We start from the raw sequence: 16,870 nt of genomic DNA on the forward strand, positions 1-16,870 counted from the left end.
AATCCTATTTGAGAGCGTAGGCGCAAAATTTCGGCCGAATTATTTTTAAATGTATTCATTTTTTTTCGAATCCTGAAAAAACTAATAAATATTTTTGAAAAATTTAAACGCAGAATGAAATATTACAGTATTATCGAGGGTCAAGAGTCCTTAAGAACTTCTATAATGTTTATTTTAATAAGTCACATGTGTGAGAAAATTTAGTCTGATTTTTAATTTCAAATATATGTATTATCATTCAAAAGAAACTTTTTGTTTAGTCTAAGGGACTTTCAGCCCTCCGTAATAATCTAATCTTTCATTCTGCGTTTAAATTTTTCAAAAATACTTATTAGTTTTCTCAGAATTCGAAAAAAATGAATGCGTTTAAAAAGAATTCGACCGAAATTTTGCGCCTACGCTCTCAAATAGGAGCAAAGTATTATACATTTTTGTGATCAGCATTTCAAAATCTTTTAAATGAGGTGTCACGTGATGTACTTTCCCATTTAAAAAAGTCAGAGTTATGCCTGTCACCTGAAGACGGATCGCGTAAAGTTCGAAACATTGATGCTTATGATATACTATGATTATTTTAAAAATCGACCTGTCCGAGCCTTTCGCTTATGTGCTAAAAATAAAGAAGTTAATAAGGGGGGTAACACTTATTCCAGCGCACTGTATAATTTTACTCAAGAATATATTACATTACTTAGGGCCAGTTGTTCGAACGCTAATCAAAAATGATCATTATCAAATATTTAATTACTGTCAGCAACTATCAATGTCAACTTTGTTTGGGTTGCTGAGAAGATAATTATGGATTACAATTATGAAATTAGTTAATCAAGTATGTTAATAATTGTTATGTTAATTGATTAACTAATCTCATAATTATAATCAATTATGTTTTCAGCAACCCAATCAAAGTTGATATTGACAGTAGGTGACAGTAATTAAATATTTGATAGTGATCATTGTTGATTAGCGTTCGAACAACCGGCCCTTAGTTGCCCATACTCAACAGTTTACACACTGTCAACAAATAAGCAAATCAGGAATTGTTAAACTGGATTTTTCTATCACTTAGTGTACAATAAATATGACGTCCAATGTTGATCTATTAGCCCTAAAATCATTGTTCTCCCTCAGATATTGGCGCCTTATTCCTAATTCTATTTGTATGATTTTGGTGAAAATATAAAAGAACTGAACTGGGTCAGGTCATATTTCTGAAGTTTTTGAGTTTTTTTTTGCCAGATGGGCGATTGATTCTTTGATACTCGCAGAAAGGGTCAGTTGTTTTATATACAGGGTGTCCCGGAAAATAGTGCGTTCCTTCAAGGTACGGGCTAAGTGCGCCATTTAGAGCAAAATAGTCTGATAATTTTTTTTTGTAAAGTCAACAGTTTTCAAAAACATAATTTATTAATTTTAATGCATTTGATTAATGTCCACAGAAATGCAAATACAGCCCCCAACGCTGCGTTCTTTCTTCTGTGTAAAAATAATTTTATTGGAACTCAACTATACCCTATTCCACGAACATACGCCTGTTTTGACATACTTCGACAACGAATATTTTACTGTGCAAAATAAGAAGAACGAAAGTAAATTGCAAAATACATTGTTGTTTATTGGAATAATTATTAGCGCCATTTACTTTCGTACTTCTTATGTTGCACAGTAAAATATTCGTTGTCGAAGTAATCCAAAACAGGCGTATGTTCGTGGAATGGCCCATATCATGAATCATCGACCATCGACCATTAGGCATAATATTATGTATTGATAAAACACTGATAACAGTGATAGAAAAACAGCATAATATTTGTATTTATTAAATATCTAATAAATAAGGTTTGTATAGTGTTGTAACTTACATGAAAATTTTTTATTACAATCAACTCAATCAAGCTACGTCTTCAAGAAGTATCTATCGGTAGAACAGGTTACAAAAAATTTGAGTACCTATTACACTTTCCATTCAATCTTCTGGGAAGTTCGGTGGTTCAATCAGATGATTACTAATAATTCTAGCCCATACATTAATGCTTTTGGCATTCTTAAAGTAAAACACACAAACACCATTTCTCGTAAAACAAGCTTTATCTGCACACAACACTTTACACACTTTGTTTTGAAAGCATCTACAAATCCTTAAATTTCGAGGTCAATCGCCTTGGTGTACCTAAATCTTGCACTAATTATATACTATAGGTATTACGTAATAATTAACATGATACTTGCGATCGAAATCATGACAATACCACAACAATACGATGTATTCTTGGGTTACAGGTAATTATGCGGTGCCGCCCAAAATCCCGACAGCCAAAATCCCGACGGCCAAAACACCGACATGCCAGAATCCCGACACGCCAGAATCCCGACACGCCAGAATCCCGACAGGCCAAAATCCCGACATGCAACAATCCTCGCATAAGTACAAATTCCTACTTTTGTTTAATACTTTTAATACAAAATACTTTTGTTTAGTAACAAAAAATAAAAAACAGATGGCCATAAACAAAAAACAAGAAATAAATGTAATTATATGTTAAAAAGAAACTTATCAAACCTGTCGGGATTCTGGCTTGTCGGGATTCTGGCTTGTCGGGATTTTGGCTTGTCGGGATTTTGGCCTGTCGGGATTTTGGCCGTCGGGATTGTGGCTGTCGGGATTTTGGCTGTCGGGATTTTGGGGTAGACCCGTAATTATGATATGACTGTTTGTGTTTACAATTTTAAATATCTTCGCTATGTCAAAATAAATAAAACTGCCGGGTTGCCAAATGTAAATTTTAGTAAAAGACATTATTTTATTTTTTTGAGGCAACAGACGACTTTAGAAAAAAAATTTATAAGAAAGTTTTCTTTTAAATGGTGCATTCTACCCACACCTTTAAGGAACGCACTATTTTCCGGGACACCCTGTATATTCTACTTTAATGTTTGTTGTAATTTATGTGACTTACCTTATGATGCCCATATCGCATGGCTGCTCTTGCAATGCAATAATTTGCCCATAAATTGTTGTTGTCAATAACATTAATAATAGTATTGTAAGTGGTGTCATTCCATTTATAGCCGGACAATGACTGAAAGATGAGAGTACACAGCATTGTCTTTGTTTGCGTCTGAGGAGCAGTAGGACTTTTAACCGTAGAGAGAACATTAAGAAGACTTAGAATGGTATCGATAAGTGGAAGCAGCGTTTCGGCTTTTAGGCTGCCAATGGCCCCCAAGGCTTCGCAAATTGTCAAAGTGTTATCACCTAAAATACATAGAGCTCAATATTAAAAAGATGTAAATATGCAGTTGCATATTAGTAATTTGTGCCAAAATTCGATATTATTGACCTTTTTTGCTTATCAGTACACAGATATAATTAAAACATAAACGAATATATCCACCTACTTTCGATATTATCCAGTCGAGTTCCTAGAAGTTCCACAAATACTTCACAATACTGATGTTTAGCTTCGCACAATCGAACAGCGCACTTCAGAACAGTTTTTAATTGTGTGGAATGTTGTTCCTTAATGAAAGTCAATAGTAAAATCAGCGTTTCTAATGCTGCTATCACTTCTTGCTCACCATCAGTCTCTATGTTTTCTTTGTAACTAAAGAAGACAAAAATGTCATATTTTGAAGTATTTTCTTGTCTAGCCAGGTTCTGGCGTTTGCCGATGCTGTAGTACTAATAGCCAGAACAAAAAGGTAATTACTGAAAGTATGTAAATAAAATTAGCACCCCTCTCTATGCAATTGAGACATGGACCCTAAAATCATCAACCGTAAATAATTTGAAGGCATTTGAGATATGGATCTGCCGGAGAATCCACAAAATTTCATGGACATCGCATACCTCAAACGAAGAAGTGCTGCATAGAATAGGCAAGGAATGACAACTTTTCAACACAGTGAAAGTTAGAAAATCATCATAGGCCACATACTGAAAAATAATAAGTACCAATATGCTCAACTAATAGTGAAAGGTAAGATCGAGGGACAGAGAGGACTAGGAAGGAAAAGACTATCGTGGCTAAGAAACATCCGACAATGGACAGGGCTAAATTATGAACAGCTAATAAGAACAGCTAAAGACAGAGAAGAGTTTGCAATAATTGTAGTAGCCAACCTCCATTCTCCATGAAGGAGAGAGTACTTTAAGAAAAAGAAGCCCTGGAGAGCTTCACACAGCAGCTGGTGGTAAATATAATAGTCAAAACTATATCGATTTTTCTTACAGGCCACCGGTAATATTTAGAAGAAATCAACAAAAACACATTGACAATAAGGAATTAATTCTTACCAGTAGCAAAATATTTGGCTAAGAATTTGAATCGCTTGAGCTGCTATGGCTGGTTCTGGTGAATAACAATGGTTGCTGCAAAGTTCTCTCAGCTTTGATCCAGATGATCTATGTTCGTGACACATCCTTGGAGATTCTACTAATACCTGAAGTACACCTAAAAGGAATAATTCTTTATAGGGAATCTTTTATAGTTGTCGTTTATATAAAGTCCTTTTCATGAGCATTTTTCAGTGCGTCACAAATCATAGAAAAAAAGGTAAGTCCGTGATAATACACTTTATGACATTTATTATTCTAACATGGCATTTTAGTTAAATCTGACAGTTGTCACATTTTATTTGCAATTTGGCATAAAAACAAATCAATTGTGTTTATTGCATTTATAAAATGGTATTTTCTTTGATTTGTATAGTCTTATAAATTGTACAGATTATATTCGTAGATATATTATATAATTCGTAAATAATTTTTTCTTCGATTATAGCGCCATCTATCGACAACCAGAATAACTAGAATAAATGTTATAAATGTCTGTAATCACAGACGTACCTTCTTTTCTGTCACATACAATTTATAGAAAGAAATCGAAAAACTGTGACGCACTGAAAAATGCTCATGAAAAGGACTCTAACACAATATATGGAACTTATGTAATCTACTTCAGACGTATATATCTAGCAAACAGAGCATACTATGGATTAAAGAAACTTTTAACATCAAACATAGTTACAAAAAGAATGAAAATATTGATATACAGACTTCTTACCAAGCCCAGCTCGTAAGCTATGTCCATACCAATAGACACTTTGCGCGATTTTGGTCTATGTAACGTGTCTCAGGATGTCTCGGTAGACATGTTGTGAGACCACATTCCGTTGCGAGACCAAAAATCGCATGTCTAAAGTTTCCCGATTGAAATGCGAGACTTGATGCAACGGCGGTTAATTTTTGACAAACGCAGGAATTTTCTGTAGGAATCACCATTTGCTAACACATGACTATACTATTAACGATCAAGCATTGCAATCATGCACACAAATCAGAGACCTAGGCATAATATTAGACTCTTCACTCAGCTTTAAACACCACATTAGTACCGTTACCCAAAAGTCTATTAAAATGCTTAGTTTCATTAAAAGAACATCTCGGGATTTCACAGATATAAATTCAATGAAAATTTTACATTGCTCACTCGTTAGATCTCATCTTGATTTTTGTTCCTCTGTGTGGTCTCCATATTATCTAGTTCATAAAAATAAACTTGATAGAGTTCAGCATAACTTTCTCAGATATGTAGCTTTTAAACAACATATATATCGTAGTTACACGGATATTGAATTGTTATTGAATATTACTTCATTAGAAACCCGTAGAAAAAGAAAGGATCTGACAATATTATTCAACATTATTAATGGTAATAGTAGCTGTCCCGATCTTCTGTCAAAAATTAGTTTATTTGTACCTACTCGGTCAACAAGACAAACCCAAACTTTTCACATAAGCTTCCATAGATATAACTATACTTACAACAATTTTTTACCACGAACACTTAGACTTGCGAATTCTCTAAATGACTTAAATACAGTTTGTCCAGAAACTCTACCGACAAACGAAGACAGGAGATTCCTCAGATAATTTTAAGACAATTTAACCCAATTCACCTTGTCCGAAAATGCTTCCTAAGGGAGCTAGAGCTCTTTGAAGATGGCGTCTTGTAATTAGTTTTTCTTAAATACCCCCAGAACGCTTCTAGTTAGAAAGACGAAAATTGGTACACATATTTATCTTCCAGAGATAAATCGATTCCATTTATTGTGAATTTCTAGTGCCAGTCATAGGCGTCCGTTTTGGGCGGGGCAACGGTTAATTTATCGCATAACTTTTTTGTCTTTAACTTTTAAGCATTTTTGATGCTGGATTATTAAATTGTGAGGTATTCTAGTAATAAAAGGTACTCTTGCTGTAAGTCGATAGGACACACCGTTTCCTATAAAAATCGATTTGAAAATTTTTCGTTACCTGAATTTGAAAAAAAATTTAAAAAAAAATTCAAAAAAATTGGTGTATTTTACCAACTTAAAGCAAGAGTAACTTTTAGTACCAGAATACCTCATAATTTAATAATCTAGTGTCAAAAATTCTTAAAAATTAAAGACAAAAAAGTTATGCGATAAAATAACCGTTGACCTACCCAAAAGGCACGCATATGACCGGTACTAGAAATTCTCAATTAATGAAATCGATTCATCTCTGGAATATAAATAAACGTACCAGTTCTCGTTTTTCTAAATAGTTTTTTCTAGAAAACGATCGACTTAGTATCCTATCGACTTAAAGTAAAAGTACTTTTTGTACTATAATACCTTAAATTTTAATAATCTAGACTCAAAAATGTTTAAAAGTTAAAAACAAAAAGGTTATGCGATAATATAACTGTTGTCCTACCCAAAACGGACGCCTATGACTGGTACTAGAAATCTGCAATGGATGGAATTGATTTATCTCTGGAAGATAAATGTGTGTACCAATTTTCATTTTTCTAAATAGAAGCATTCTGGAGATATTTAAGAAAAACTAATTACCAGATGCCATCTGTAAATAGCTCTAGCTCCTTTTGGAAGCATTTTCGGACTAGATAAATTGGGTTAAATTGTCTTAAAATTATCTGAGGAATCTTCTGTATTCGTTTGTCGGTAGAGTTTCTGGACACCCTGTATATGTCTGCAATTGAACATAAAATCGTATACAATGTTAACGATATAATTTCTATCAGCAATTTTTAAGCTTAAAATTTGTTTTTTATATCGTAATGTTCTTTTTTTTCCTTTAACTTATTAGCTTTGTTATCTAATAGATATTGTAATATTTGTTCGTTGTGTTGACACTGTTTATGTTTTTGCTTTTGTCTTTGTAATATTTTTTTGTAATAATATTTTCTGAATTGGGCTTGCCCGTAAGTAAATAAATAAATAAATAAATAAAATGTTTCTTTTTATAGATAATATTATTATTAATCTTATTTTTTATTATTAATCTTACTCACCGTCAGGAAATAAAAAATAATAAAACTGAGGCTTAAGAAAGAACACTATTATCTGAATATTCAAGCTTTCGGAAACATTTATTTCCTCTTTCAAGAAATTCTACAATGCAATAAGAGAAAAAAATTAAAATGTGTATGAATGTCATAGTCATATCAAAAAATAATGAAAAACTTCTTCTTTTGGTGTATATTCTTTTCGAATATTGGCGATCATTCTGGCTATAATTATTTTATTAGCTAATGGTTTAAATATATTAGTTGTTGTTGTGGAGAACCATTTCCTCAGCTTCTTCAACCATGATATTCTTCTTTTCCTAATTCCTCGCTTTCCGAATATTTTTCGATTATTGCGAAATGTACAACAGTCTGTTACTATTTTTAATTTTATGTAAATTATTTAACATTTTTTTATAATCTAAATTTTGTTGTTTTGGTACAGATTATTACCAAACAGGCAGTCATTCCGCACAAACCAATGTCCGCCAAAGTTGTTGGCGAAGATGAGACTCGAAAATTAACATCACACTGTGGACGCTAGACGAGACAAAAATCGGTGTCTCTAGACCATGTCTATGTCTCAAGTTTAGACCGTTGCGAGACAGTCGCGCAACATGGTCTACAAGTGAATACGAGGCTTTACGAGTCAGAATCGGTGACGATGTCACAAAGCTATGAAGAACAATAAATACTTACGTAGTGATGGTGAAAGAATTTTCTTTTTATTTGAATTTAGAGCATAATTAATGATCTCCTCAACTGCTCCAGGTGGCCATAGATGAGCACCTGGCTTGGCCAGCTCATATAAATGTTCCAAAGCTTTTAACTTGATTTCCCAGCGTGGATCATTCTTTAGATAGTTCAAAAGTAGATTTACTTGGCTTGGTATATCCACTAAAGTAGCTGCAGCCAATTTCGTGAGAGCATTCAATGTGACAAGAACAAATTCCTGAGCAGGGTAACCTAAAAGTTTAAAGTACATGTATAAGAACTTCCGTTTACTAATTAATTTGTAACTAATTCATTTCTAAATTGTTTAAATGTAAAAAGCAAATACACAGCTAATACCTATAAGTGTTATTATAATAAGCAAGAACTACGAGGGTGAATCAAATATGAAACCAACCTTTCCATCCTCACTTAGCATAAACTGGCGATATGTGGTGGAAGGTTATAGTCTAATGTGTGACTTCGCGCTAACGCCAGTTCTCTAATGACGTGCAGTCAGTAACTGTTGTGATAAGTGAGAGAGTAGTGCCATGTTAGGTTGCACAATGCATTGTTACCAAATTCCTTGCAAAAGAAAATATTGGTTCTGCTGAAATTTGGTGAAGATTAAAAAATCAATATGGGGAATCAACACTGTCTAGTAACACAAGTGAAGTTTTTAACATAGACATGTCGCACAGTGGTTCCAAATGCCGAAAACGTGGTCATGAACCTTTAAAAGCGTCTATTGTTTATACATTTTGGAATTACTTTCGTTCTGAAGGGTTTTTGGCATTGCAGATTACGAATCTGGCATTATTTTTTCTGAAAAACAAAATGGCGGAGCCAACATGGCGGAAAGAAATTAAAAATATCAATCAAAAAGGAAAATGTTTTGTCAAATTTGGTAGGTTAAGGTAGCTGATCACAAATCTAACATTACTTTTTTTTAAACAAAATGGCGGATCCAATATGGACGAAAGAAGTTGGAAAATTTTATTTTAGCCGCATTTTTGTTTAAAATGTTATAATATAAGGGACTTTTGAAGCTGCTGATTACCAATACATTTTCTTTATGAAGTACAATATTCAGAACCTATTACTTATGTACAACTGCCCATACATACTCAACAATCGCCAGAATCATGTAATATGCGTCATTTCCCACTTTTGTATTCAAATAACTGCCAGCAATGCATAAGCAGTTATAGGCAGCTAAACCAAAGTGATTCTGTATCTCCTTACTATATATTTTAAGATTAATAAACATTAGTCGCAGAATTATGCAGAATTTTGTACTTTTGGAATGCATCTTTACAAATTTTTAATTATTTCAAGTATATTTTCACTATTTATGCATTAGCAAATTTAAGGCATTTATTGTTAATAAATGTTGATTTAAGTTACATCTTACATTACTACATACTTAAAAAAGAAGAATATGCTTTACAGCAATAAAATTGATAAACCACAAAACGTTTTACAGCGCTTTCAATATACGAGTTCTTTTTCACTTTCTCTGCCGGCCAAAATAACCCCGGACATGGCCCACTTGTTCCTGAGTTGTGAACCAGAATACATCCAGTCTGTTCCTCATACCTGCGTATTAGGACTCTACGATAGTATGAGAAAACAAATGTAAACATGAAAATCCCTAAATAGGGACTCTTTTTTTTGCCTCATGACCACGTTTTCAGCATTTGGAACCACTGTGTGTCGTGAAGGACGAGATGCCATGCAAAACAAAAGTCATCAACGACACATAAAAATTGTATAACTATATATTGTATATAATTGTATAAATAAAGGCGAAAACTTGTTTGTCTGCAGGCAAAGTTTTAGAGACATTGTTTTGGGATTATCGTGGCGTTTTGTTGCTGGATTTTCTTCATGAGAGATGAACAAACAATGCTGCTTATTACTGTAGTCTTTTGGACCGTGTTCAAGCTACCCATAAGTCCAAAGGACTAGGATATCCTATACGAGATGTTTTGCCCTTGTATGAAAACACCCGACCGCATACAGCTGCTCTAACACAAGGAAAAATAGCGGAAATGCATTGGACTTTCGCTGAACATCCTGCATACAGTCCTGATCTTTCCCCATGTGATTACCACATGTTTGGTCTATTAAAAGATATACTAGGTGGAGCGTGTTTTGACGATGATAATCAAGTCGAACAATTCGACTTGATTAATTTCGACTTGATTTAATTCTAAGAGAAGTTGAAAACCTGAAGTGCGAAGTTACCTTACTCAAAGCTGAAATCCAGATGCTAAAAGAAAACAAGAGTAACTTTCCAATAACCGACGACATCATAAACGAGCTACACGAACGCCAAAAAAGGTCAAATAATTTACTTATCTTCAATCTCCCAGAACCATCAACTTTAACTGAGGATATTAATCAAATAAAAACACTTTTATCTGGAGCGAGTGAAGGTGCGATAAGTGTAAACAGTAAACATATCTTTCGTTTTGGAAAGAAAAATAAAAACAGACATACAGGGTGGGGCATTAGTGTGACAAAGTCCAATTACTCGTTTGTCGTAAGAGATATGAAAAAAAGTTAGTTATATAAAAGTTGGGGAACGGATAGGACCATAATTTAAAAATATTTTCAGATATACAGGGGGTCACCCGTATTGACAGGGTAACTCAAACTTATGTTTTTTTCAATGAAACGCCCTGTATATTTTTACATTTTTGGATTCTCCTTGACGTCTTCTTTCTCAAAATATAGGGTTTTGTAATATTATACGAGGTAGTTTAAAAAATAATTACGTTTTATTGTTAATTTCATAGCAACATTCACACCCTGTAGAATTGTGCTGATTTGACATCAAAGTTTCTGTTTATGGTCAAACAATTTTTAATATAGTCTACTGTTGTTAAACACTTTTAATATAGCGGAAAGATTAATATTAATATACAGGGTTGGTCAAAACTCGGAATGAGTATTTTCTGAGTTTTCTTAAATGGAACACCCTGTATTTTAGTATTCTAATGAAATGATATTTCATGGTACTTTTTTATTTCTTAAGCATTCCCTATACCTAAGTGCTTTAATTTTTGAGTTATTCGCGTGACTCTTTAATCCAAACATTAATTGCAACAAAAATTACGTGAAATTTTATTAGGTGGCTGTGCAAATATCCAATCGAAAATAATTTTTCGAAAAAAAAGTAGATATTAACCTAGACTGATCCTTAATTTTTAAATTTTGGATGAGATATCCAAATATATACGTAGTTAAGATTGTTGGTGCGTAAAATATAAATAAAAAGATATAAGATTCTACCTAGTTGGCTATGACAATAAATTTGCTAAAACATTTGACATTATACTATCTCTATAGTTCCAGTTGCTTTGTAACCATTACTAATATGAATTTTTCTAATGAGTAACTGATGAGTAACTGATCAAAATAATTTTTGTGCTAGGAGAGTATAACAAAAGTGTGTTACTAGCAATAAGAATTTTTCATCAGCAATTCCCTGATAGACGAAAACCAAGAAGGGAAACTTTTGAAAGTACACTAAAACGATTTTAACAGTGTAAGTCTAGATAGTTAGATTATAAGAACGTTCTTCCTAATATGCAGATCCTCAGTTACACTATCGATTGCATTTAATTCATTTTATTCATTTACAATCGTTTTATTCGATCAGGTTTCTGGTAATTTAAATATCCAGTCCGTTGAAACCGTTTTAGTATTATTTCAAGAGATTCTCTGCTTGGTTTTGGTTTATCAGAGAATTGTTGATAAAAAATTCTTATTGCTAGTAGCACATTTTTGGTATAGTCTCCTAGCACAAAAACATTTTAATCAATTACTCATCAGTTAATTATTAAAAAAAATTAATATCAGTAATGGTAACGAAGCAACTGGAACGATAAAAATGGTATAATGTCAAATGTTTTAGCAAATTTATTGTCAAACCAACTAGGTAGAATCTTGTATATTTTTATTTATATTTTACGCAGCAACAATTTTAACTACGTAGGTATTTGGATATCTCATCCAATATTAATAAATTGGGGATCAGTCTAGATCAGGGGTGGGCAAATACTTTTAAGCGCGGGCCAAAATGAAATTTTCAAAATGTCTCCCGGGCCGGAATAGTATATCGCGTACGTAAGCTTGTGCACACGCGAATGTTATTGGTAAAGTTTCTCCCTATCCAAGAAATTATTTTGAGAAAACTACTATAAGTATCATTTTAAAGCATTTGGATAAAGAAATTTTACTGTGAATAATAGATAACACTAATCATAAACAAGTAATTAGACTTCGTAAGTCCTAATTTTTTACACAACGTGACCGGAAGTAGAACCAAAAGTCGATATTTGAACTCTTCGTATAATTTTGCGTCGATTGATAAACGATTTCACTAATTTCCAGTAATTCTTGACAAACTTTCGGTCATAACTTATCGGAGCTTAGCGGAAATGACGTCAAAACCGGAACTAAAGATTCAAGCTCGACTTTTCTAGACTTTTACGGGTCTAGTGGTCGACTGTTCAATACCTGTATATTGATGTATCACATGTACTATTTCTGTGACTATAATATGGCACTTCCGGTTAGAACTTTTTAACCGGAAATGATATAAAAACCAAAATTTTACACTTGTTTTCATCTTGCTAAGGCACGTCGAATGATATATCGCTTATACTATTTAGGTGACTTTAAAACCGTACTTCCGGTTGCAACTCTAAAACTGGAAGTCCGAGGTAAAATTTCTCACCTTTAATAGCATCCTTGGGTTAGGAGCTTTCATTCGACACCTCATTTGTCGTTCTATCTGTTCTAATAACGGAGTAGTTGTGTTTACGGACAGACAGACGGACGTGGACAATTCAACGTTTTCACATTTTTTCAAAATGGGTGAAAACATTTGTATTACTTGAGTGTACATGCGAACAATTTGTGGCCAGTAAAATATGTCACGTAATTTTTAAAGAAATATGGTCCAGATAAAAAATGAAGATATAAACAAGTGGACAAAATTAAATACTTTACTTAGGGTAGAGGTCTGGATTACGGAAGATCTAAATCCGAAATCGGAAATTGTATCAAGAATAGGACAATCAAGAGCAGCTTTTTTGAAGGTGAGAAAATTTCTGAGTATAACCAAAGACTCAATCTGCAAATCACATATAGGATAGTAAAATGTTATCCCTCTCTGTTATGTTAAATGTTAACTATATATTCTTCTTTATGGTGCCGAAGCGTGGACTGTTAATGTTGACTTAATGTGAAAGCTGGAAGCTTTTGAGAAGTGTTTTTAGGAGAATTTTGAGAATATCATGGACAGATCATATTACGGACGAAATGGTGATGCACAGAATGGGAAGAGACAGATTACTTTTGACCACTATTAAAAGGAAAAAGACAGCATATTTGGGGCACATACTTAAAAATAATAAGTATGAGTTGTTACAACTGAATGTGAAGTATAAAATCGAAGGAAAAAGTGTTCCTTGGAGACAACAAATATCCTGGCTGAAACCAAAACATCACTGTCTCAAAGAGCGTGAGAAGTGCACATTCAATTCTATGTAGTCAGTAGAATCTTGCTTTGTGAAACTATGTTGTATACTTTAAAGTAGCGTTACAGCTCTTGGGAATTATAATATTCTTTATTATTTACATATTTTATTATTTATATGAACAGCACACTATCGCACTAACACTGTCGATTTCAACAAAATTGCATTTACGAGTTTAAAAAAAATTGCTTGTGGGATTTTTTAACGGGCCGGATAAAGTAAGCGAAAGGGCCGGATCCGGCCCGCGGGCCGGCTTTTGCCCACCCCTGGTCTAGATTAATAACTACTTTTTTTTTGAAAAATTATTTTTGATTGAATATTTGCACAGCCATCTAATAAAATTTCACGTAATTTTCTTTGCAATTAATGTTTGGCTTGAATAATCACGAATAACTCAAAAATTAAAGCACTTAGGTATAGGGAATGCTTAAGAAATAAGAAAGTACCATGAAATATCATTTCATTAGAATACTAAAATACAGGGTGTTCCATTTAAGAAAACTCAGAAAATACTCATTCAGAGTTTTGACCAACCCTGTATATTAATATTAAACTTTTCGCTCTATTATTAATATTTAACAATAGTAGACTATATTAAAAATCGTTTGACCATAAATAGAAACTTTGATGTGCAATCACTACAATTCTACAGGGTGTGAATATTGCTACGAAATTAACAATAAAACGTAATTATCTTTTAAACTACCTCGTATAATATTACAAAACCCTATATTTTGAGGAAGAAGACATCGAGTAGAATCCAAAAATGTAAAAATATACAGGGTGTTCCATTTAAAAAAAAACATAAGTTTGTGTCACCCTGTTAATATGGGTGACCCTGTATATCTGAAACTATTTTTAAATAATGGTCCTATCCGTGCCCCAACTTTTATGTAAATAACTTTTTTTTGTATATCTTACGACAAGCGAGTAATTGGACTTTGTCACACTAATGCCCACCCTGCACTCAGGGTGGCACTGAGTTTGCCACTCAAAATCACAAATGATCATTCATCTGGTGAAGAGTATTATTATGACTTTGTTCATGCTGACTATGCAGCAATTCGATCTTCCCTCGAAGCAATTAATTGGGATGGCGCACTTCAATTAAAAGAGTCTCTGACATGGTTTCTGTATTTTACGACATTTTTTATTCCATCATTGATCGTTTTGTTCCGCTAAAAAAAAATCTGTGATAAGAAATATCCATGCTGGTACTCCTCTGAGCTGAAGAAGTTGCTTCACGAGAAGAAATCAGCGCACAAGATATACAAGAGCACAAGGTGTCCAGAAAGTTATGCAGCATTTAGTAACTTACGATTTTAAATCATTAGATGTAAATTTTTATCAAGACAGTGTTATGCCGATTACATTCAACGTACCGAACATTCTATTATTAATAACGTTAAATCCTTTTGGAAATTTGTAACTAGTAAAAGGGAAAGTAAATCTATACCTAATACAATGACTCTTGGAGATCGTACTGCCTTCAATGGAACTGATATTGCGAATCTCTTTGCTAACCAATTCTCTTCCGTCTATACAAACCAATCCTTACATCCGCATGTAACCCAGATTTCACCTTTGGTTAATGTGTCTAATTATCACATTGAAATTTCAAAAATTTTCGAAAAACTGTCTGAACTCAATACCAACAAAGGTCCTGGTCCTGATGGAATTCCCCCTACTTTCCTTAAAACATTCAGCTTCATTCTATCGCGCCCACTTTTTTATATATTTAATGAGTCTCTATTAACAGGGGAATTTCCAGACTACTGGAAAAACTCTTATGTCACTCCAATATATAAATCAGGTCGAAAATCGGATATAAGTAACTATCGTCCCATTTCTATTCTTAGTGCTGTTCCTAAAGTTTTTGAGAGTATTATTTCCGATTATTTAAGTTATGACTTCTCGCCAATTATAGGGGCCCAACAATTTGGATTTACATCCAAAAAATCTGCAGAATTGGGTCTCATAACATATGTTGATTTTTTGACAGATGCTCTTGAGAGGGGTTTACAAGTTGACTCTGTGTATACTGACTTTTCCAAAGCTTTCGACAAAGTTAATCATGAGCTCTTGATTCATAAACTTTATTTATACGGAGTTGATCCATACATCCAATGGCACTACAGCCCAAATCGAGCCTTGGCCTCCTTCAATAAGCTTCTCCAATCATTTCGATTTACCGCTGTTCTTTTCCATGAACGCGTTCCCAGGAAGTTCCTGGCATCCTCATCGACTTCGTCTTCCCATCTCTTTTTTAGGTCTTTCAACAGGTCTTCTTCCCTGCATTCTTGCATTCAGCAATTTTCTGGGGATTCTATTCTCATGCATGCGGACCACGTACCCTGCCCACCGTAATCTCTGCAGTTTAGTGTGTTGATACGGAGTTGATGGCCTTGTACAAAGTGGCTCAAGAGCTATCTTACACAAAGATCGCAAATTGTCAGGGTTAATCATTACTATTCTCACACCATCTCTGTTACCTCAGGTGTACCACAAGGATCACACTTGGGACCTCTGTTGTTTAATATATTTATCAATGATCTAATACCCTGTTTCCAAGTGGGTGAAACTTTGTTATTCGCTGATGATTTAAAATGTTTAAAAATAATCACATGTGAGGCTGAGTCACTTAGTCTACAAGGTGATATTGATCGCCTATCTAACTGGTGTATGCAAAATGGTATGTGTTTGAATGCATCCAAATGCCATATTCTTCGTTTCCATCGAACTCATTGGTGATCCTTGGCTCCGCCCTTAGCTATAAATCACACATTTCCAGTACAATACAGAAGTCTATGAAGATGCTTGGCTTTATAAAAAGGACCACCAGAGACTTTACAAACATCTCAGCTATTAAATCCCTTTATTTCTCCCTGGTTAGATCTCATTTCGATTACTGTTCCACAATTTTTGGTCCCCCTATTACTTTACTCATAAACTGAAACTTGAGGCTGTCCAACAAAATTTTCTGAGATATACTGCTACTAAGATGCATGTATACTATGACTATTCTGTATTAGAGCGCATACTGAACTTACCTCCTCTTGAGGTACGCAGAAAACAAAGACTTAATAATTTTATTTAAAATTATCAACGGGCTGTGTAATTGCCACGAGCTTCTCTCCAAAATATCTCTATTTGTCCCTAGTCGTTGGACTAGGCAGGTGCAAACCTTTTATGTCTCTTTTCATAGATTCAATTATTCTTACAACACATTTATTCCTAGAACTCTTCGATTAGCTAACTCATTAAATA

General features: G+C 33.7%; 1 protein-coding gene across 2 annotated transcripts in view; it reads right to left on the reverse strand.

Annotated features, from left to right (window-relative positions):
- The window catches only part of LOC114338407 (integrator complex subunit 7), a 68,873-nt gene that overhangs the window by 48,511 nt on the left and 3,492 nt on the right, over window positions 1-16,870 (reverse strand). For both annotated transcript variants that reach the window (XM_050658590.1, XM_050658589.1), the window contains exons 5-8: window positions 8,037-8,303; window positions 4,298-4,454; window positions 3,400-3,605; window positions 2,958-3,256 (exon numbers count right to left, since the gene is read on the reverse strand). In XM_050658590.1, the coding sequence (XP_050514547.1) occupies window positions 2,958-3,256; window positions 3,400-3,605; window positions 4,298-4,454; window positions 8,037-8,303 (929 nt within the window). The remainder of the gene's footprint in view (window positions 1-2,957; window positions 3,257-3,399; window positions 3,606-4,297; window positions 4,455-8,036; window positions 8,304-16,870) is intronic.

Source organism: Diabrotica virgifera, chromosome 8 (assembly GCF_917563875.1).
Source record: "Diabrotica virgifera virgifera chromosome 8, PGI_DIABVI_V3a".
In the NCBI taxonomy this organism is placed as follows: domain Eukaryota; kingdom Metazoa; phylum Arthropoda; class Insecta; order Coleoptera; family Chrysomelidae; genus Diabrotica; species Diabrotica virgifera.